The 22,599-nt window shown below is 38.0% G+C and overlaps 1 protein-coding gene across 5 annotated transcripts in view; it reads left to right on the top strand.

Annotated features, from left to right (window-relative positions):
* The window catches only part of LOC148220207 (protein ARK2N-like), a 72,501-nt gene extending 50,417 nt beyond the window's left edge, over positions 1-22,084 (top strand). For 3 of the 5 annotated variants that reach the window (XM_088155435.1, XM_088155433.1, XM_088155434.1), the window contains exons 3-6: positions 6,111-6,227; positions 8,218-8,400; positions 11,554-11,680; positions 15,441-18,327. In XM_088155435.1, the coding sequence (XP_088011561.1) occupies positions 6,111-6,227; positions 8,218-8,400; positions 11,554-11,680; positions 15,441-15,630 (617 nt within the window). In that variant the 3' untranslated portion in view covers positions 15,631-18,327. Of the gene's footprint in view, positions 1-6,110; positions 6,228-8,217; positions 8,401-11,553; positions 11,681-15,440; positions 18,328-20,271 lie in introns of those variants that run through there. The other 2 variants (XM_088155436.1, XM_088155437.1) reach the window with 2 other exon arrangements.
* The last annotated feature ends 515 nt before the right edge of the window (positions 22,085-22,599 follow it).

Here is a 22,599-nt window from a genome sequence, read left to right as displayed (position 1 = left end):
TGATTTCCATTATAAGGTCTTATTTTTAAAGGACTTTGACTATGAATTTTTGGGAAGTTAAAATTGCTTCAGCTGAAATTTTAATAGAAATTTTAACCTAATCCATTTGGTATTTCATGAAATCAGTCTGACTTATTTTAAGATTATTGGAAGGAAACTCTCCTACTTTCCAACTCGGTTACATTTGAATGTATCTTTATGCTCGCATCTCAAGAAATTACTTGAAAACTGCCAAATGTAACAAGTAGAGGAGAAATCAGTAGTTTTTCCCCGATGTGGAGAATCACAGATGATAGTTTAAAGTTTCTCTAATTTCCCTAGGTTTTCTACTTCAGAATGGAGTAAAGAAACACTCTATTTTCTTTAAAGAATTTTACTTATGTTTTCAAAGATTAAATACATTGAGTCAGAGCAATTGGTGTAATTCCAGGAAGATGGTGCCAATTTGAACCCAACTGGCCTATTCATAGAGGTCAGACAATCATAGGATGGTTTAGGTTGGAAGGGACCTTAAAGACCATCTATTTCCACCCCTTCTACTATGGACAGGGACACTTTCCACTAGACCAGGTGGCTCCAAGCCCCATCCAACCTGGTCTTGAACACTTCCTAGGATGGGGATTCACAACTTCTCTGGTCAACCTGTATATTGTAATTTTTAATATTGAATTACATGTTTTTTAATGTGGAAGCTGTTTCAGCATAGGAGTAACGGAACACCCATACCACTGTGGAGTTAGGATTTAGCAGGAGGTGAAACACAGCTTCCTGTGCAAAAGAAAAAAGCCTTTATAGAAAGGCTTCATTTAAATGTCTCTAAATGTCAAAATGACAGCTCAGTAAATGAAAAATCAAAGGATTTTCTCTTAGAATTTGACTCTTTTTAGGAATCCTTGAAAGTCCAGGGGCTTTAATGAACAGTTGTTTTGCAGGCTTGGCTGCATGTTCTTTCCCAGGCATTTGTGCTGCTTCCCTTCCTCAAGTGGGGTTTGGCAAGCAAGGTCTTTAGGAAGTTCCACCTTTGACACTTTTTTTTTAACTGAATATATGGGATTTTGCTTCAAGCATCTGAATTCTCAGGTTTTATTTAGAAAAAACATTGAAGTAAAAGCAGTGAAACTTTTTTCAGTTTTTCCATTGCAAAAAATAACTGAGCAAGGAAAAAAGTCTTAAACCTTTCATATATACTACACTTCAGTATTATTTTTAACAGTTATGATAAAATAATTCAGGCAGAAATATACATCTCTTTTTTTTTTTTAAGTTCACAGTATCTTTTGGTGCTTTTGCAGTATAGTTAGGTTATTTTATCTGAGCTGCCAGAGTTAAAACTGGAGGGCAAATTTTAACTTCAATGAGACAGGATTATATTTCGTAGCTATTTTACAAGTTGACATGTGTTTACTTTCACTGATTTCTCTTGTTAATATATTGTCTCTCCCTATATCCCCATACTGTAAATATTTTTTTTTTTAAGTAATGTTTTGGGTGTGTTAAGAAATTAAATTCTAGCCTTATTGATATTAGTAGACGTTTTCTATTGGTTTTAATGGGACTAGCATTTCATCTCATTAGAAATTACTTATTCTGTAGTTTTTGGTCAGATCCTTCAGATGAATTTCAGGGGAGTCTTTGCCTGATGAGGGTGTGTAAATCAGACCAGTTGAGTAGATGTTTCTAAAATAATTTGAGTCTGCGCTGTGACCAATGCAGTTACATTTGAAAGCAGTGGAACAAATGCACTGTGTAATTTGTACTGTAAAAGCTAAAATATTTGGGCTGATTGCTAGAGTTGGACAGTACCTTGAAAACATGAACTAGAAACCAGTCTTTCTCACAAATTTTGTTAGTCTCATAGCGTTAGATCATCAAAATGAAGGCATGTGGAAAATAGGTTTATTAAGTTAGAAGCAATTTCAAGCACTCTGTTAAATCTCACAGAATGATGGGAACAACGGATTAGTCTGGAACATCAAAAGCTTTGCATCAAGGCTCTATCAGTCCTTCCATGGGAAAGTGCGGTTTGTACTTGGAAAAATGTGATGTTTTCTGGAGGGGTGTGTGTTTACTGCCTTTTCCTAATGTAAGTTGTATTTATACAGGGATTTTTTATTTTTTTTTAACTATCGTGGCTATGTAAGAGTGTAGGGTGTGATGGTTTCCAAAAACCTCCTGATAGACTTCTGCAAGTAAAACTGGGGAAGAGATCTGTCTAATATATCTGTTTCCATAATTAATGAATCATTAGATGGCATCTGGGTAAATAAATCCTGTAATGAGAAATAGATGCCACTTCCCAATAATTTCAATGCACAGCCATATTCCATGTGCCTTTGCTTAACACACAATTAAAAATACTTTATTATATCTTTATATATAATTTAATAAAACAAATCCAAGATATTTTCCATCTAGTCATCAAAAAGCCTGAAAGAATGAATGTTGATCAGCAAGACTTGAATTTTTGAGATCTCTTTTGATGTGATATATTAAAAATGATGCAGTCTGAGAACAGATACTCATTTGATAATGTTGTTTTGATTTTATTATTATGGTTAAAAAAACAAACACAAAACCTTTACTGTGTGAATTTAAGGAAAATGAGGGGAAAGTGGGTTCACCAATAAAGTTCACTTTATGATTTTGGAGGGAATGCTATTACGCTATTTTTTTTTCAATGTATTTACAATGTATTCTTTACCTAACTGTAAATTTTGAAATGTAACTACTGTAACCTCAAATAAATAAATAAACATCATAATGAAGTGTTTCATGTTGCTAAACAACATTAAAAAAAGCACAGATCCTGCCCCCCATCCCCTCATGTGAATTATTTTAGAGTTCAGTTAGTTTATGCCATTTAAACTGCATTCTTTATAAAACAGCAGCTCTAGGTCATGTTTTAAATAATAACAGGGTTATATTGCTTATCTAAACCAAAAGGCTGTTAGCCTGTAGTCTTTTATATGAAGCCTTTCTGTTTGGATCAGTTATTAATGTGTCTTCTGTAAAAATATTTTGACAAGTCATTTAGGATGAATCTTCTAGGTTTTGACACACAAAATATTTCACTTAGTGTAATGATCATCTGATCTTAAAATTTATATCTTAGACTCCATTACATGTTTTGTGTAATCTTGAAGTAAATGCAGTTATCTCTTAACTTTAAATGTCAAGTGCAATTGAGGGCATTCTTAACTCTTATTATTTTAAAATGTGTCGGTATTTCCTTTTGTTATATTAAAATACATCCAATTTAGTTTGAGAGATTGAGACAGAGCAGTACTTATATTCACAGTAAAGATGTAGAGGTGAGGCTGGAAGAAGCTGTGTCTCCTTGGGCTTTCAATTATTTAGGTGCCTCTGTGTGTCACCTTTTTAGCTTTTGCACATTTCATGAAAGCATTCCTAAACACTATTTTTAAGCTCCTCAGTAATTTGAGGGGAGTGTTGTTTTCACCAAAGCTGAGCTCTTGAGCAAGCTGTGAATCTCTGCTTGCCTCAGTTTCCCCCATAGGCAAAAGGAGGTTAATAAGCACCTCAGAGCTCTTTGAGATCCTCTAATGGAAAGCTTTCTGTGAGAGTAAAGTGCTGTAATTATTACTGCAATTTCCAGACTGGGATTACCTTACTCTTAACAACTTGTCTCTGGCTACAGTGGTAGGGAGTTCAGGTGATGATGAGCTTGGCAGAACTTGACTAAATTTAAGAAAGCTAAAGTAATGATTTACAGTCAGGCTCATGGAATGGTTTGGATTGGAAGGGACCTTAAAGATCATCTAGTGCCAACCCCTCTGCCATGGGCAGGGACACCTTCCACTAGAACAGGTTGTTCAAAGCCCCATCCAACTTGGCCTTGAACACTGCCAGGGCTGGGGAATCCACAGCTTCCCTCGGCAACCTGTGCCAGTGCCTCACCACCCTCAAAGTCAATTCCTGTCCAATATTTATCTAACCTTGCCCTCTGCCATTTTGAAGCCGTTCCCCCTTTTCCTATCCCTCCATGCCCTTGTCCAAAGTCCCTCTCCAGCTCTCTTGTAGTCCCTTTAGGCAGTGGAAGGTGCTCCAAGGTCTCACTGGAGCCTTTTCTTCTCCAGGCTGAACAATCCCAACTCTCTCAGCATGCCTACATAGATTTAAAGGTCTAAATTCCCCATTCAGGTTCTGCTAGCTAATATATTTTTGTTTCCTGTGCATTGATACACAGCTGTTGCAGTGCAAAACTATGGCACTTCTTATAGAATCACTGCTTTTTACCTATAGCTGAGATTTTACTGTTGATTCTCCTTTTTTGCTTGTGTTGTCATTATAATGAAATGAGGGATAATAGGAGCATGGATCTTACAACACATTTTAGACCATTGAATGTTGAGATGTGTCTCTATGAAAAACATGGGAGCAGATAGCAGATAAGAAATTGACTTTTCTATGTTGCAAGATTAAAATGAAGGTTGATATGTGTAGACGTGGAATTTTGTGTATGTGACTTCTGATTTAGTTGTCCTGAGTGGAGTTAGTTTTGATGTGTAAATTAAGGGAGAATTGGACACTTGGAAACATGGACCCCATGCTGACCTCTGCCTCCGAATTCTTTAAAATAAAAAATGCAGTCTTTCTCTCCCCCTATTAACATTAAATGTCAACAGCTGGATTTTGCTGCTGGTATTTACTAACTTTTGTCTTGGCCTTTTTCATGCATTTATTGCTTTAGAAGTGAATTATATCTTATTACCAGGGATATGTACATCTTCCAGCTACCTTCGTTGCCTTTTTCCCAACCTGGAAATGAATCTCAATATAATTTTAGTAAGGAGGTAATATAAGTGCGGATCTTTCTTTATTTGTAGGCCTTCAGGGGCAGTTATGGAACGATGTCCACAAATGCCCACCCCCTCCAGGGATGAGTACATATTTATAGATTTTAGGAAATTAGTATAATTGATAAAAAGCACCAATTAGGAAGACAAGTGGTGATGCAATTCCCCCCAGGTCAGGCCCCTTCTCTGGAGTCCCCCCCTCAGCACTAGCTGTACTTTGTCCATGAAAATGTATCTCGAAGAGTTGTTGTCAGCTTTGGTTCCCAGGAAGAACCAAGATAGCATAGGGGTCTTCTACCCCCCAAGGCTTGGAGCTCTGGATTTTTTTTTTTTGTCTTTTTTCATAGGGAAAGGCCATGGAAAAGTACCGAGAAAACTAGTCACTAATACAGTTGACTACAGAGCTACAAATATGTGTGTGAAGAATATAAAAAACATATAAAAGAAAAAAAGGCAAAACTCAAGCTGGCATCACCTTGGCTTCTCAAGAGACATGATTTTTTTTAAATAGATTGCTTAAATTACTGATCAGGGAACCTCCTAATTGTGCTACATTAAGTTTTGATTCTGGCATGGTTTGTTTTGGTGTGTTTTTCTATCTGTTTAAATCCCATTACAGTAAGTAATTGCAAGGAGTGGCTCTATTGCAAAGAAAAGATGATCAAGTTCCATTTTGCTTGTAGTTAATCCTTTAACCTTTTCAACCTAAAAAGCATTTTTTCACTTTATTTCCTAGCTGAAGCCAATTGTCCATATATTTTGGTACCACACGTAAACTTTGCATCGCATCACTAGGTGATCACATAGTTGGCTAGGGAAGTATTATTTATTTCCAAATTTAACTGCTTCTGTCCCATCCTTATAGCACTGAAAAGGAAACAGGCTTTTGGGAACAGAGAATTTTTTTTATATGCCTTTGCTGCAACTTTTATCTAGTTGTAGTTCTCTACAACTTATTGTTTGGGCATTTTTCAACACACATAGGCATGCATTGCTCGTTTCTTCTTTTATACATGCTGAGAATCCAGGGATTTCTTGCAGCATCGTGGCTATTTGGTCATTTACTGGTGATAGATATGGTTAAAATTGGTGTCAGGCCCTTTTGTTTTCAAATCTGATTCTGAAAGGCAAGGTTAAGAAAAAATAGATCTCTGCTGTGATTGCTTTGTAAATAAGCAGCTTGGATTTTTTTCCAGATTGTTAAATTGGTGGCTGTTACACTGACAAATGTAATTACAGTATGTAAATTATATTGAAAATATTTTTGTCTGTTTGATGTATACTAAATTGAAGCGAAGTTATACGGTGTTCTGTTTGGAAGTGTGGAAGATACAAGAGTGGAGCTACAGATAACAAGTTTATGCTTGTATTTCCTACTGATGAAGACTTTCACACAAGTTATTTCTATGGGTAGGTGATGAGAATATCACTCTGCATGTATATACATTTATTATACATTTTTGCATGATTATACATGTAGGAGTGGTACAATTTTGACTTGAGACTATTGGTGCCTTTTGTCCCAATGCAATTTTATTTGTGTAGATGTGTTTATCTAAAAATCAAATTTTACTTCTGCTTTTGGAAATCTGAATAAGAAGTGAAAGACCTGAAGGAACAGTACATAGCTCCTGAAATTTTAGATAACTTCCTGAAAAAATGAGCAAATAGTCAATATTGTACTTGACCCTCGTATCTTCTCCACTCAACTGTTTATTTTTATAGCTCGCGTTATATATGTTCACACTGAACTCTAATGATAATATTGAAAGACAACATGCCTCTCTATGATTCAGTCCAGTTGTAGCTTATGCATGTAATTTAATCATCGACTGTCACAAATAATTAACTGAACATCAGCCAGCTTAATTTTGAACTTGGTCTTCAGTTATTTTGTAATTGTCTTTTAAAAAGACAAAGATTGCCTTTCAGTTAATTATCACGACTTCTTTTCCAGTCATAATCATCAGCTTTTCATGTTGCAAAGTTTGATCTTTAATACATTGGCATTTAACTACCCTTTTTTTTTTTTTGTCAGATCTGTTTTAAGTTTCTAATATAACATCATTTTATGAAATTGTTTTGGAGACAGATCTGATTGGAAATATTTTGTGAATGTCTTCGTACCTTGTTGTAATACTGATCTTTAGTATGACTTAAGCAATATGGTGACTCTTTAATGAAGTGTGTTGCTGATCACAAAATAGGCACTTCTGAAAATAGTGAGTTGAATTATGTTTCAGGCACCAAGTTACAAAAAACCCAAACTAAACAAAACCAAAAAAAAAAAATAAAAACACCACCCTAAAAATCTCAGGAGAAATAGCTTTTAAGAGAATTAAATTTGAAACTTTTTTTCTATTTAGTCCTTGATTTTGTTGATGAAGTCTTGGCCCAAAGAGAGTTTTGATTCTCTCATTTGGGGAGTGGGAACTCCAACCACTTTCATCCACTAAGAGTCAATAAGCTGAAGCTAGGCTGAACCATTTGAGTTAAACTGCACATCCTTTCAGAATTATTTTTCCATTCTCTCTGCTTCCACATTAATCTTTGTCTTGAATTGGACTTTTTTTCTGAGCCTCTTCTGTTTCTAGCATGCTTTCCAATTATAAGTGATTTTTATACATCACAAAGAATATAGTTGGTCCTAACAAAATAGACCAAAAATAGATTTTTGTTATTCCTCAAGAACAGATTTCAGAATCATGTAAGCTATTTTCCCTCTCTCTTTCCTTCTTCACTTTGGTGGCCAAAAATGCATATGGTAATCATTGAATTAAAAGCATATTTATCACTGCCCATGATAGTTCTGTTTCTTGTTATCCTCGATTTTAAAAAACAACACCAAAAAACATTGCCACTTTGAAAAATTTCCCTGCCCTTGACAGGTAAATGTTATGAAAGGAAAGTTGCCTAATGTTAAATTTATTGTCACTGGATCAGTTATATCAAAAAGTTAGTTTTATTCAATCAACCATAACGTCATGTAATCTCTCACTTGACTTTTGTAAAATTCTCTAGATAAATATTTTGTCTTGCCAAATTTAATGTCCTGTATCTTATTATTTTTTATTTTAAACTGAAGTTTATCCTTTTAAGATTGTAAATATAATATCATCTGATATGGAGATGTTGATGTGTTAATGTAAAAGATAATACACAAATAAGTGATAATTTCATAAATGTGTTTTTCTTACATTTGTGTTTTCTGTATATGCGAAGGTTAAATCTCAGAATATGTTCATTAAGTGAAGTTTAATGATTCATATAATGTATCACTATAAACTATAAGCTTAATGTAGGAGATTGTATTAATCCTTAAATTATTTTACTTTGTACTTTTAGAGGGGGTTTTCACAATATGCAGACTTCTAATCTGTGTTGCTTTTATCTCCTGCAGATGGACCTCCAGTTATAGCTCACTATGATATATCAGACACAAACTCAGACCGAGAAGTGGTAAATGTGGACAATCTGTTGGCAGCTGCAGTAGTTCAAGAGCACAATAATTCTTTAGGAAATCAAGACTCAGGATCTACCTGGACAACCAGAGGGCTGCTAGATGAACTGAGTGCTGATACAGGTTTGGTTAAATTCTCTTCCTCTGACATTTGTTCCAACATCTCAGTAGGTGTCTCTTTGCACTGACCTTAGTGTCACCGTGTTGTTCTCACGTATCTTCACCTTTTCTTTTTCTCTGACTCGGGAGAGAATTGGTGTTTGTAAGTTCATTTGTTCTCAAGTTCTATCAATTGCAAAGTTTTCATAGAGTTCTGCAGCGCTGAAAGGTTGATCCCATCTGGGCTCTGCATTGGGGAGCTGCTTGCCATGCCCCTTGCCACTGGCCATGTAGTCCCTGCCAGAACCAAATGGGTGCTGCCAGCCACTGCGGTGTCAGTGCCATTTAGCGCTTCTCTTCATGTGGGATGCTGAAAAGGAGAAGCTATTGTCGCTGCCCCTGCTCTTCTGTCCACAGCACGGCTGGTTAAAAGTAGCTAAGCAAGTCAAGTTCATTGCAAGCCATGCTGCGCCACCCCAGCTGTTCTGCCGCTCCCAGAACCGGGAAGGCATTGTCACCTACCCACCCCTCTGAGGAAGAAAGAGAGCTTTCCACAGTTTTTTTCTTTCTTAAATATTCTATCACAGATGCATTCTCAACTTCTCTAATTGGGCCAGACAATATGTCCATCATCAGAGCCTTCAGGGATTGACTCTGCTGGACATAGTAGAAGTTTTGAGGAGTTTCTCTCTCAGAGGCAGCTTCTGTGGCTTCCTCCACCCCCACTAAAAGCCAGGTTGTGTTAAACTAACACAGTGTGCTTTTGGCAGCGAAAATACCATGGCCGGAAATGGAAAGGGGGCCATTGTTTGGCTCGCTCCAGCTAAAGGACGTGCAGACCCCAGCGCCCCACACCCTGCTGTTCTTCCCCTGTTTCCCATCCCTCCAGGATGTTTTTGCAGAACGAGGGGCTGAGGAAAGACACCAATGCTGCTCCCAGGGATTGGTGCTGAAGTGACAGCTCTGTGATGCAGCTGAGACCAGCAGAGCCAGGGCTGCGCAGCTTTTGATTCACCATGGGACCAGTTCCTCCCCCCTTCAGGGTGATCAAGTGACCTGAAGCAACGGCACTGACTTCAACTGAGTCCGGCCAAGCCAAGAGGGAGTCCAGCTGAGCCAAAAAGGAGCCCAGTGAGGTGGTAGGAAGAAGCAGCGAGGTGGCAGAACCAACCCCCACACACACCTCCAGTGTGGCAGACCAGTGGTAGTGGCAGTGCAGGAACCTGGTGTCAAACTGAACTCAGCAGGGAAAGACACTCACTGCCGCTGCCACCACTGCAGAGAGAGCAAGAAAACCTCCATCACAGGTCTGGAGCTGCTCCAGGCAGCGCTAGCACTCCCTGTCCCTCATTGGAATTGCTCTGTAAACCCTTGCCATCTTTTCTTTGTTTTTGGGGGGCCACATGATACTGTTGCCTTTTTCCCAACCTGGAAATGAAACTCAATATAATTTTAGTGAGGAGGTAATACAAGAGCGGATCTTTATTTGAAGGCCTTCAGGGGCACTTATGGAAAGATGTCCACAAAAGCCCACCTCCACAGGGGTGAGTACATTTTTATCGGTTTTAGGAAATTAGCATAATTGCTAAAAAGCACCAATTACGAGGACAAGTGGTGATGCAATTCCACCCCAGGTCAAGCCCCTTCTCTGGAGGCCCCCCCCCTCGGCACTAGCTGTACTTTGTCCATGAAAATGTATCTCGAAGAGTTGTTGTCAGCCTTGGTTCCCAGGAAGAACCAAGAAAGCATAGGGGTCTTCTACTCCCCAGGGCTTGGAGCTCTGGAATTTTTGTGTTTCTGCATAGGGAAAGGCCCTGGAAAAGTACTTGGAAAACTAGCCAATAATACAATAGGCTACAAAGCTACAAATATATGTGCAAAGAATATAGAGAACATAGGAAAAAAGGCGAACCCCAAAATGGCATCAACACCTTGCTTTTGTTGGTTTAACCACTCTCTTTTGTACAATTTCCTTTTTTATTGTTGTGTTTATTGCTATTTTATTTTAGTAAAATTTGGCTCTAGCCTTTTTTAACCTCTTTTAGTTTCATTTTTGGTTTTTTTTCCTTCCCTCCATTGTCATGAGGGAGGGAAGGGGGAAGGGGCTCATTCAGTCTTAAATTTTTTTCCTGACTGTAAAACCCTTACATCCTCTCATCTTTGAAGAGGTGTCCACTCAAACTAGATATACATAATATATTCACCTCCTCTCAAATTTCCTGCTTGACTACCAATTCTTCCCTTGTGTAATACAGATGAGTGAGTGGTTCCCAAGGAGTAGGTAGTGTCATCTGCTTCAAGGCTGCCCAGCATCCCCCAGGTTACTGCGAAAGAGACAGTAGAAGTAATTGTCTTTTTTATGTTCCCTAAAAAAACATTTTAAAAATTAGAAGATATCTTTTTCAATTTAAATCTTATTTTTAATTTATTTTTAAAATAATTTATTTACTGTAAAAGAAATAATTTGGTCCGGTTTGTGTTTTCCATGCAAGTATTATTTAATATGTCCCAACACAGCTTCACTAATTTGGATTAAGAACCTTCTTAGTATTTAGGGAGGACAGACTGAGGAACTGTAATAAAAGAACACTGCTGTATATGGGACTTGAGATAAACAGAGGGGGTTTTTTTACAAGTCTTTGTAATAATGTTAGAGCAGATGTGTGAAGCAGAACAGCCAGAAACTGATGGGTTTATTGTTTTTTATTTCATTGACTGGCTTCCCCTATTAAAAAAATTAAAATTTTCCTCGGTGTATGATATTTATGTCCAGCCTATAGGTTTTATTTGTCACAGTATCATTGAGTTTGATGTATTTGCATTAGATGGTCATTTCTTTATTTCAAAGGGGTTTAGGCACAGTCTAACTCAGCATTGTCGTAAAATAACAGCTGAAAATCCTAATTACATTGAATGTTCTTGATGCAACAATTTGGCTTGGTTCACATTTGTGTGATAACACCATCACTGGAGCTATTGAAACTGGATAAATCCAGTAGTCATCCTGTATCAGGTGATAAACAAAGTTGGATAACTTAATCTAAAAAGTTTTTCCATTTGCAGTGTTTCAGTCTTTTTTTTTTGTTTTGTTCGCTTGGGAAATTCCTTTTTCAGCTAATTCCTGTGTTATGTAAGTTGTTAAACATTTGGCTGTATTTGCATTTTCCCCATCTATAGGTCATTTGGATCCAGACTTCCTTGCAGATGACAAACTATCTTTAAGTAATGCCCAGATCAATGAAGAAATTAATGTCGCCTCTTCTGATAGTGAAGTAGAGATTGTTGGAGTTCAGGAACATGCCAGGTATGAATTCCTTTTTCTTGTTCTAATATTTATTTCATTTTATCAGAATATCTGCATTGCCAAAAGTAATAAAGGAAAAGAAATGCTGACTTTCACTGCTGTAGTTATCCATCCATGACTGATGCCCTAAAGGTAGCAAATGCTGCACCTGTTTTTTCTATTCCACTAGTCATGGTGATATCAGAATGTATTTTTCTTTAGAACATGACCAACTTGATAAGTATTCTTAAGCTTATGATTCGATATCGAACATTAACAGGCTAAAGATATGTAGTATAAAGCACCAAATATAGAGATACCAAATGTATAGACATCAGGAATTGAGATTTTAAAGGCATAGTGTGAATATGCAAATAACAAAACTAAAATATTTATATAGATTCTTGTTTCCTTTCAAAATATTAGCTTTAAGCATTTAATCAGCTTCCACTTTAATTAACCAGTAGTTGCAAAAATGCTATTAACTTTTCAATAGCTTGTATCTTAAGATAACGCCTTTACATTGAAAATCATATCTTTATGAATCTTGTTTTTATTTCAAGATACAAGAGAGTTCATGTAGGAGAATAGGTTGTAAGGATAGTGCAGAAGGGAATCTTTCCCAATGAATTACAGCTATACTGATTACCAAGGAGTAGAAACAGCCCTGCCTGCCCAGTGAGTTTGGGTGTTATAAAAGAGTGGGCTAGCTGGCCACCAGTTACAGTTGCAGTTGGACACCCAGAGTCTGCTGCAGTTTGGGATGGAGTCAGCTGTGCTGTGAGGAGGTAAGGGACATGCAGTCATGCAAGGGACAGATAAGGTAAGAAGATGCTATGTGAAGGACAGACAGGGTTAGGCAGCCAGATAAGGGACAGCTTGGTGTTCAGCCAGTAATGAAGAAGGAAACTTGCAGAGAGGAGAGAAGGAGTCTGCTGTGTGGAGCTGCCTATGAGGAAAGGAGTCAGAATTGCCTGAAAGAAGTCCACTGAAAGAAGGCATGAAAAGTTTTTAATAAAGGACTGGTGTTGGTGCCAGTCATGTCTGTCTCAACATAACTACTACAAGTTCAAATCCCCAAAATAGAGGAGGGTAAGGAAACCAGAGGTTTCTCTCAAGCTCAGATATAAAGCTGTCCAGCTGTGCTTCAGGTGTTATTCTTACTAGGCATTTTTTTAATGTTACTCTTCTTCTTTAGTCTATGATCTTTCCTTGGCTTAAGATATTAAGAAGCACTTGAACAAGACTGGCATTTGCATATTGTATGGAGTGTTAATTTGGTGGAATAAAAGCAAGTTAAAACAGTATACAGACAAGCTCTCTCTAAAACTAGTCTACTGCCTGGTGGATGCTTGGAGTCAGAAAAGGTGTGTGAGGGACAAAGCAGAACTGTTCCTTGTCTCTTCACCACATCTTTCTTGGTGAAAGGAAGAAGGAAGGTGTGTAGGACCCAGTTTCCCAGCCAGGGAACTGTACAGATAGTGTGGGCACAGGCTAGTGCTGTTGAATATGAAAAAAGGAAATTTTAAGTTCCCGAAGGAAGAAATTTAGTCTTTGCTTTTAGAATAATGAAAGTCCTTGCATGGCTAACACTTTTGGAAGATACTATTTCCTTAGGAAGTAGCTCTCCTGTTTATCCAGCAGACCCAGGGTTTGGAGGATCTTTGTACCAATAATGAGTGTGGACTTGTCTTCTAGTACTAGTTTGTGTAAATCTGTCTAGCACTATGTATGCACAACCCTTCTGTTTGAGGTCCCCTATTCAAAAACTTTCCATGCCACTTGCCTCAATAATATTTACTGTGTACAAGAATGGAAATGTGAAGTAAATGCAGAATTGCCATTTAAAATCAGTTTTAGTAGATATGGACTGAAATAATTTCAACAAAGCCAGACTTAAAGCACACTTTTGTGCTTTTTGTTGTTCATGTAACCATCTATAATCTCCCACAGACTAGTTTTTACTGTCTCTGTTGAATACTCGTGTTTCAGTTGTTCAAATCCTATTTAGAATTGTATTTCTCTTGCAGGTCTAGGCTTGTGGTTATGAAGTATTGATGGGATTCCTTCAGGGTTGTCTTTTGGAAACAGTTTAGGTTTTTGATCAGTATTTTTATATGCTTAGTTAGTATGGTGTTTGGATTCTGTTCTGTTGCTCATGCCGTTTTTTATCATGCTCCATATTCCATGTCATTATTGAACTGGTGTGAGTTGTGGCATTCTGGAGTTTGTCCATCATTTGTAGTTTTTCAGATTATTAATGTATTGGTGCAGTTTTTCATCATTAGATTATTACTTGGCATCTACTTAAGACACCAAGACATTTTTTTAGTTTGTTTAATTTTTCCAGTTATGCTTAGAAATATTTATTCCTAAAAGAAAGAAATCAGATACATTTGTTAGAGTTCCAGTCTCTTATTGCTAATTCTTTGTAGATATGTACTTTATGTATTTTTAAGACTGAAGAAGTAATGAAAAAGTCATTCTAAACATCAAAACATCACATCCAAAACTAAATAGTGTATCTGAGAAGGCAACGAGACATTTATATTCAGAGAAGTTACAGCTTAGAGAATGAGATTTTTTCATTCTATTTCATGAAAATCTAACGAGAACTAAGAGAGATGAGCATAGCCTAAGTAGTTCTGGAGAAAATAAATTGCATGACCTCAAAATAAATTTAAAAATAAATAAAGTGTAAATGCCAGGGATATTTGAGCAACGCATAAAATTTAGGTTCCTGAAATACAGTACATGCACATTCATAAAGAAATGGAAAAAGCTTAGCCCAGCAGCCAAAACACCTCCTATTTATGTGTGTAGCCACCATCAGTGCTTATAAGAGGCAAACCAATTTTTGTAACACTAGGTACCAAGTTTTCCTAGTGTTTAAGCCTTACAGGTGGAAATTATCATCTTAAAGACTCCGGTAAATTCTTGTCATCACTTCATCATATAACAAAATTGGTCTTTCATTGTGTTGGATTTTTTTACTAATTATTATTAGCTTGTACTTCAATCATAACATATCTACTATGAATGTAATAGGTAAAAATGCTGTGCAAGTAAGTAGATATGTACCTCACTTCAGCAAGGCACTTGAGAGTGTGTTTATCTTTAAATACATGATTTAGTCTCATTGACTATAATCGCTGAAAGATTCACTGTTTTGCTGAAGTCAGGCTGTACTGTTATCAGTGAGCATTTCTCAGCATTATTGTAATTTTTAGTTAAGAAGACCAAAAGAAATATCAAATGTAATGACTCTAATAATGTAATTGACAAGCTTTCTTTTTTAATTATTGTAATGAAAGTATTGTTACCTCCTTATGTTAACATGGGTTTGATTTAATATAGAAAAATAGCTTTTCTTTGTCTCATCCAGCCTTACTTAAATTTTTTCTTTTTAAGTCCAGTGGGTAAAAGTGCTAGCAGGAAACTATGCTTCTCAATAATGCATGGTATCACACATGATGGGGCAGGCTTCAAGATCCTTGGGATCCATGCACATATTTTGTAAGGAATATCACTTTATACCCACTGGCAGATTTCAGTTATTAAAAATAATTTAATCACCACCACCACCATCACAAAGTTTAAATTTAGTCTCAGCTTTATTTACTGGGTATTTGTCATAGACTCTACAAATGGAAAATCCATGAGGACATTTTAGAGAGGGGCATGTTAATAAGATGCCTAAGTGATAAAACACTGCAGCTAAGAATCTTGCTCCTGAATTCAATAGTAGCTTTAATCCTTTGTGATTTTTGCCTTGCTACAGGTATGTGCATCCCAGGGGAGGTGTGATTCAGAGTGTGTCTTCTTGGAAGCATTGCTCAGGCTCACAATACATTAACACTCAGCAAACACAATCATGGACAGCAGTGACTCCCGAGCAGAACTGGTCTTCACCCCCAGAAGTAGTAGACCTCACTTTGGATGAGGATACAAGACGCCAATATCTACTGTAATGCAGTGTCCCTTTGTTTCTGTCCCCACTCCTTCTCCCCTTTGTGGCACAGAAGCTAATTGTTAAAGCTTCAGCTTCAGAAGCTCCCTTCTTGACATTACATAATTCAAACTCATGATCTTTTTCATTTCCATAAGAATGTAGTATGATTCCAATATAATTTAAAATGGTTTTGCCTTCTCAAAGAAGAATTCCTCCCAGAATTAAAACCTAATAGCACCACATTTAAAACACATCTACAGTTACTAATGTGTGGGTGTTAATCTGAAGAAATAACTGTGTGCAGACTTATGTCCACCCACCCTTTCCCACCTCCAACTTGAGAACATTTTTAATTTATCAGTATATTCAGTTTGTTAGTAGAAGTTAGTGTTTTGCTGTGTGAGCATCAGTGATTTTGAGAAATGCTGTGTCCTCACTGATTTCAGTGGAACTGGGGGTATTTAATACTTCTGAAAATTGGGCCTGAGAGTATTTTTACCCAAGCTGATTTGGTTATTTTACCAGCAGGAGGGACTGTCTTTAATGCAAATGGCCCATAACATATGCACTGAACAGCTTTTATTTTAAGCATTTTTATTTTCAATATAATTTATAGTTTACACTCTTCAGTTCTGAGTATTCTATCTGACTACTGTGTTTCACTGATCATTTCCCATGGCTTGTTATGGTTTAAAATAGTAATAGTAGTGACTTAGCAGATTATTATGGCAAAAGCACAGGAAAAAGAAAAGTAATAAAAAGGCCCAGCATCCCTTTCTTTTTTTAAGTAGAGCTGAATGTTTTTGCCTAAATCTGAGTCTTGCCTGGAGTAGAAGGAGAGAAACAAAACATTTTGCTTGCAGTCCTTATTTCTACTGTTGCTTATTTGCTTCATTCACCATCTCAAAAAAACCCCGACCCCAAACAAATTCCAAAACCCCAGTCTGGCAAAGCACTTTAGCATCTGTGTAGCATTCAGCAGGGTCAGTTTGCTCAAACTAGATGGACCATTCAAGTGCTTAAAACTCTGTCCTAAAAGGTGTTGCAGGATCAGAACTTAAGTTTGTGATTTTTTAAATTATTATTATTTTTTAAAATAGATCTGTGCTATTTTCCTGCCTTTGGGCCATGTCTCTTATACTGGTTTTGGAATTGTTTTTTCAGGTATGATTCAGGAAACAGTTTCTACCAGAATATTTACTGAAAGCAGCAGAACTATTTACTTTAGCAGGCTGTAGTTTCTGTAGTGTATATGGAAATTCCTGCCACTCACCTGTCATTTTGAGACTTTCTCAAGGAAAAAACCAAAGATTAGACTTTACAATATTATATTCACTTTAAACTTCTATTGTGCAATTAAAACATTCATTTGTATTTCAGGCGTTTCTAGTGGGAATTTTGTATAGCTCTATCATCAGATTTTCTGCCATTTGAGGTTGAACAGGCAGTAATGAGGACTTGGGAAGTTCTGTTTTCTTTTTTTGTTGGCTGGTTTCTAAATTTTATTTGGCTTGCAATAATTTTATCTGCAGGCAAAAAAAACCAGAACAGTTTAGACCGCACTTTAAAGAACAATTAGGTAAGGGATTGATATTCCAATTTCAAGCTTTCTAAAACATTGAATAAAAGTGTATTACATGGCCAGAAAAATGTATGTGGTGCTTCTATTGACCGATTCTTTTTCTGGGGAAGGGAAAGAGGAAGGCAGGGGAGTGTGGATGGAGCCCATTCACACTGCAGTAGGGAAAAGCTCCATGCTGTTTGGGCACTATGATCAGTAGTGGCTGTTGATCTTTTCTCCTTGTATTTTGATCATGCAACTCAGCCATTGTTTTAGTGGGCTAGCACACATTTTGTAACAGTAACTTTGAAACAGCGACATACTGTGGCTGCTTTTTCCTGTTTCACAAAGTCTTTTGAACATCACTTGTGAAGAAAGTTGCAGAGACCCATTTGTAGTCCTTCTATGAAAAATGCAAACTAACTCTCTTGTTTTTTAGTTTGTATATGATGTGACTATATAAAAGCAACTGTGTCCTAACCAAGCTCACTCCAGTTGTCCACTGTGTTTGTTTAAACAATTAATGTATTGTAGTCTGAGGCGGGTTTTCTTTTATTTAAAACACTACATATTTTTTCTTATTCTTAACAAATTTGAAATGGTGATGAGTAATCTGAAAACTGCAATCACTGAAAAGCTAGGAAGTGGTTTGGTTTTAATTTTTTTTTTAATAAGAGCAAAAGGTGTCTGTGTGATTTTGCTGTTCTCAGCAGGAAAGAGAAATGATAGCCATTGTATGGCTAAGAACCAATGCACTTGGGCCTGATCCAGAACCCATTGGAGTTGATGCGGGGCTTTCCATGAACTTTAGTATGCATTCGCTCAAGCCCTTCAGGGTTTAGCAGTTCCTGAATTGCTGGAGTGTGAACTTGGAATCTTCTATAGTGAAAACAAATCATTGCTTAGAATATAAATGTTTAAAACGTGCAACTCTAGTTAAAAATTCTAGATTGTTCTCAACAGTCATTATTTAGTTCTCATTTTCCATCTAATATTTAATGGTCTTTGAAGAAATAATAATAAAGCAGAGTGGTTTATATATATAAAAATATATATTTTTGGTGCAAGATAAGACCTTCTGTATTTTGAAACAAGTCTGTAGCATAAAGGTTAAACTATTTTAAGACAAAATAAAATGGTGTATTATTTAAATAATATAAATTTGTTTGGGATTTCTTTCCACTTTCATCAAGCTGCTTTGTCACATCTCCAAACTAAAGCCCTAAGATCTGGGTTACAGCTGTCCAAATTCAGCGCTGTTCCCCACTGTAATGTGTTTCATTTTGCACATTCAGAATGTAGAAGTGATTTCCTGACCGCAAAAGCTTGCTTTTATCTGTCAAACCAGGGCAGGACCATCACTTCTCCCTGTAACACTGGTGAGGGATCCCAGGGGATGCGCAGGTACCAGTAACAAGCAGCTGCTGCCTATCATAGAACTATACAATGGTTTGGGTTGAAAGGAGCCTTAAAGACGGTTGGTAGGGACACCTTCCACTAGACCAGGTGGCTTCAAGACCCATCCAACTTGACCTTGAACACTGCCAGGGATGAGGCAGCCACAGCTTCTCTGGGCAACCTGTGCCAGTGCCTTACCACCCTCACAGTAAAGAATTTCTGTCTAATTCCTAATATAAACCTGCCCTCTGTCAGTTTGAAGCTATTCTCCCTTGTCCTATCCCTCCATGCTCTTGTCCAAAGTCTCTCTCCAGCTCTCTTGTAGCCCCTTTAGGTACTGGAAAGTTCTCTAAGGTCTTCCCAGAGCCACCTTCTCCAGGCTGAACAACCACAAATCTCTCAGCCTGCCTCCATAACAGAGGTGCTCCAGCCCTCTGAGAATCTTTGTGACCTCCTCTGGACTTGCACCAACAGGTCCATATCCTCCTTATGTTGGGAGCCCATTGTGTTCTGCAGGATCCCTTCTAGGCATGTGGTTTCTGCACAGCCTCCATCTCCCTACACATGGCAGTCCTTCAGGTGTCTGAGCAACCTTCACACCAGTATTTCTCTGACTGTATCCCCTTGTCCCATTCTCCCAGCTTTTAATGAACTCCCAGCTGGTCAATGAGACCAATGTCACACTCAGTTTTTCTCACACAGCCAGATAGTGCTGACAAACTCAGGTCTACTGCCATTTGAAATGGATGTGTAGACTAGCTATTAAGTTCTGGGTAGGTCCTTGCAGACCACAAGAGGTGGTGCCAGGCTGAACAGCATTTGGTAACCATTTTATTATACCAGGGAATTTACAGCCACAAGTAAAGAGAAGGATGGTAAGTATAACTGCTCTGCTAAACTTAGGGTCCCACTGCTTGCCAGTCTTCTCATAGGCAATATGGAAATAGTAATAATAATAATAACAATAATAATAACTCATTACATTTCCAGCTAAATAGGGAGTTTGCTTCAGTTCTCATGTTTTTATCCTGTGAGAAGGCTCTCAATGGTGAGAGATGTTTATTCATGTATTTTAAATATCAAGATGGGTAATGAGAGTGAATTGAGTTGGTTTTCAGCCCCATTGAGTTATTGGCTTTTGTGAAGCTTGAAAATACAAATTCTGGGTCTGGTAGTGATTGTGGAGGTAGACACCAGACTCTGATTTTATTTCATGTATATCACCAGCTGAGGGAAAAGATTGCTGTCTTGCAATTGTAGATGAGGGAAAAGGAGAGCTGACACATCTGAAATTTTTTTCCACCACCAAGACATACTTAGTGTCTTTAGACTTAAGGATACATTGAAGGGAAAGCTTAAAATTTCTCGTGCTGTACTTGGCACCTTGTGGCTTGGGCCACTTGGCTTTTATGTAGGAGCCACATGGCTTTGGGGGAATTGTCATTTCAGGGGCAAAATAAGAACTGATAAAAACTGTCCAAAGAGGTTAGATTTTGTATTGTTTTCCCCAGTGAATTTGTTGCGATGCAGATTAATTTTGTGGCTTGAAATTTAGTTTGTCTGCCTTGAAATGGGGACTGAAAGCGTTTTATTAACTGGATTAGTTCCCCAGTTCCCTGGAGAATCTGTAAATGGTGTCCTTTGCTGAGTGCATCACTTCCATTTGCTGAAATGCTACTTGGTTTTGCCTCTCCTTTTTAGGCTCTTAATCTATGAATGTCAGCTGCTGTGGCTTTCTCTCCAGAGCATCCCAGGGACGCAGTTTCCCTTCTGTCTGTAAAGGAAAGGAGCAGCATACCTGTAAAATGCAAATTTGTGATGGACAAACCCTGCATTACTTTTGTCTTTGGTGCAAAAAAGGTGAATGTCTTCCTTTTACTAAAACTGAACAGCAGATGAGGATCCAGCCCTCCCCAGTCTATATTTTGATACCAAGAACTTTATGAAAAGTAAATGAGTCCTTAAGACTACTGATTCATAAGTGCCTCTTGAAAGTTTTTTCTTGGAGCTGGTTAGTCTTCTGGATTTGTAATTCAGTTTAAAATTAAAATTGAGTGACAGCTACTGGGAAGGAAGCATTTTTCAGACAGTAAATCTCAGGGCAAAGCTGGAATGGACAGGGGAAAACTGTCTGCAAGTTTAATTTCAAATAATTTTCTACATTTACTCGCTGCATTGGCAGCTTTGGGTGAATCCAGAGCAACCACATCAGAGCTGGGAAAGGAAATAAGTAAGTCTTCTGTCAAATTCATTTTTCAGTGCCGTAGGCCACGCAAATTGAATGTAGAACTCATGGATCCTGACTGGTGCCTTTTCCAGGGACGTTTCTATGTGAGCTTCTGACAAAATGCCATCTTGTACATCCGAGGATTGCATTTGCTTTATCCATGGCTTAATAGTATTGACAGCTTCTGGCTGGCCCACAACCAAGGATATCCAAATCTCCCATTTCCATTCTACTAGGTCTTTGTGTGTCTACTTCAGACTTGACATTGCTGAACTCCACTGTCATGCCCATCACTCCAGTTTATCCAACCTCATCCACATCTTCCAGTATTGACAGTACTGCTACACTGCTCGGTGTGATCAGCAGTTTTTAATAGAAATCTCCAACTCTATATGCCTAAATCACAGATCACAGAATATTCTGAGTTGAAAGGGTACCACAAAAATCATCAAGTCACTCATAAAAATAGTGACTTGCCATTGCTTCCTTGGAAATGCATATTTTCGAATGTTACCACTGGCAAATTTAACTATTTGCATCCTAAAATACTCTCTATTCTCCCTCATCATTACAACTATAGCCCTCTGGATGCCCCACTGTTTGGCCACATGGACCTCCAAGAGAGGCTGCCATTTCAAAGTAGGGTCCATTCAAATCCTCCCTCTGAGATTGTAGATATATAGGAAACATTTATCCATGGTGTTATGAGCTGGCAGTGGTCCTGTAAATCTCAAGAGGAGCTTTCATGTTCGAGGTGTTTGGGCTGGAGTGATGCTTTTAAGATCCTAATGGGAAATGTGTAACTTGTGTTATGTATTTTTGCTCAAAGCTCATCTTACCTGGTATAGGATATGACAGATTCATGGTAGGGCAATTTTTGTTGCTTTTCCACATAATTACACTTCCCATTTAAGTCCATTTATTTACACTATCCCTGAACTGCATGTGAAAAACCACTGAATAAAAATACCCCTTGCAGAAGCTCTGCCAGATGGAAATCACTGTCTGAGTGCCTCAGATCTATATTCTGACATTTCACTAACACCTCCCTTCTGCGAAAATTTTACAGCTCTAATGGGATCTGTCATCTTTACAAAGAGCCAAGGTGAAGATCTCCATGATGCATTGGAAACCACGTCCTTGGCTGGGCTTTCCTTCTATTGGTCAGTGGTATGTCTCCAGGAGGAGGATACCCCCTCCTCACCTCTGTATTGCTCAGAGCAAGGGGGAAGGACACCTTCAGAAAACTGTTTTGCATTTAAATAAAGCATGATGTGGGTTAATGAATGTATTTGGACAAAACAGTGGTTCTTCTGAGCATTCAAGGTTGGGTCTTGAAGATGAAGGACTACACTTGGTCAGCTTCCTATCTTGGTTGCATGAGAGTGGGAAATAATGAAGGCATCCTCACAACGTGGAGTACCAACAAGGATGAAACCCACCAGAATGGGATGTCATCAAGGGCAGCTGGTGAGTGACTCCTTAACGGCTCCTCCAGCTTTGCCTCTTGCTTCTGGAGAACATTCCCAATCCCTGGACAGAAAAGTAATCTCCTGTTGTGGTCAGGGTTCTTGTTGAGGTGAAACAGGTGAAGAAGCAGGAATGGCCTTGGCAAGGGTTTCACAGAGATGTTTATTTCAGCCACACATATGCACAGTCCAGCATTCAGAGGCAAAGGCAAGACCTTTGGTCTGGGAATCCAGGTTAAGTACATGGGGGTTTTACAAGGGTGTGGTTAGGGCATAGGGGCCAACAGGGAACCAGGGTGGGAGTGACCAAAAGGCAGACAGACAGAGAGAGGG

The sequence above is a fragment of the Sturnus vulgaris genome, chromosome W (assembly GCF_052056855.1).
Source record: "Sturnus vulgaris isolate bStuVul1 chromosome W, bStuVul1.hap1, whole genome shotgun sequence".
NCBI classification, from domain to species: Eukaryota; Metazoa; Chordata; class Aves; order Passeriformes; family Sturnidae; genus Sturnus; species Sturnus vulgaris.
This window is presented reverse-complemented; position numbering and strand designations above follow the sequence as displayed.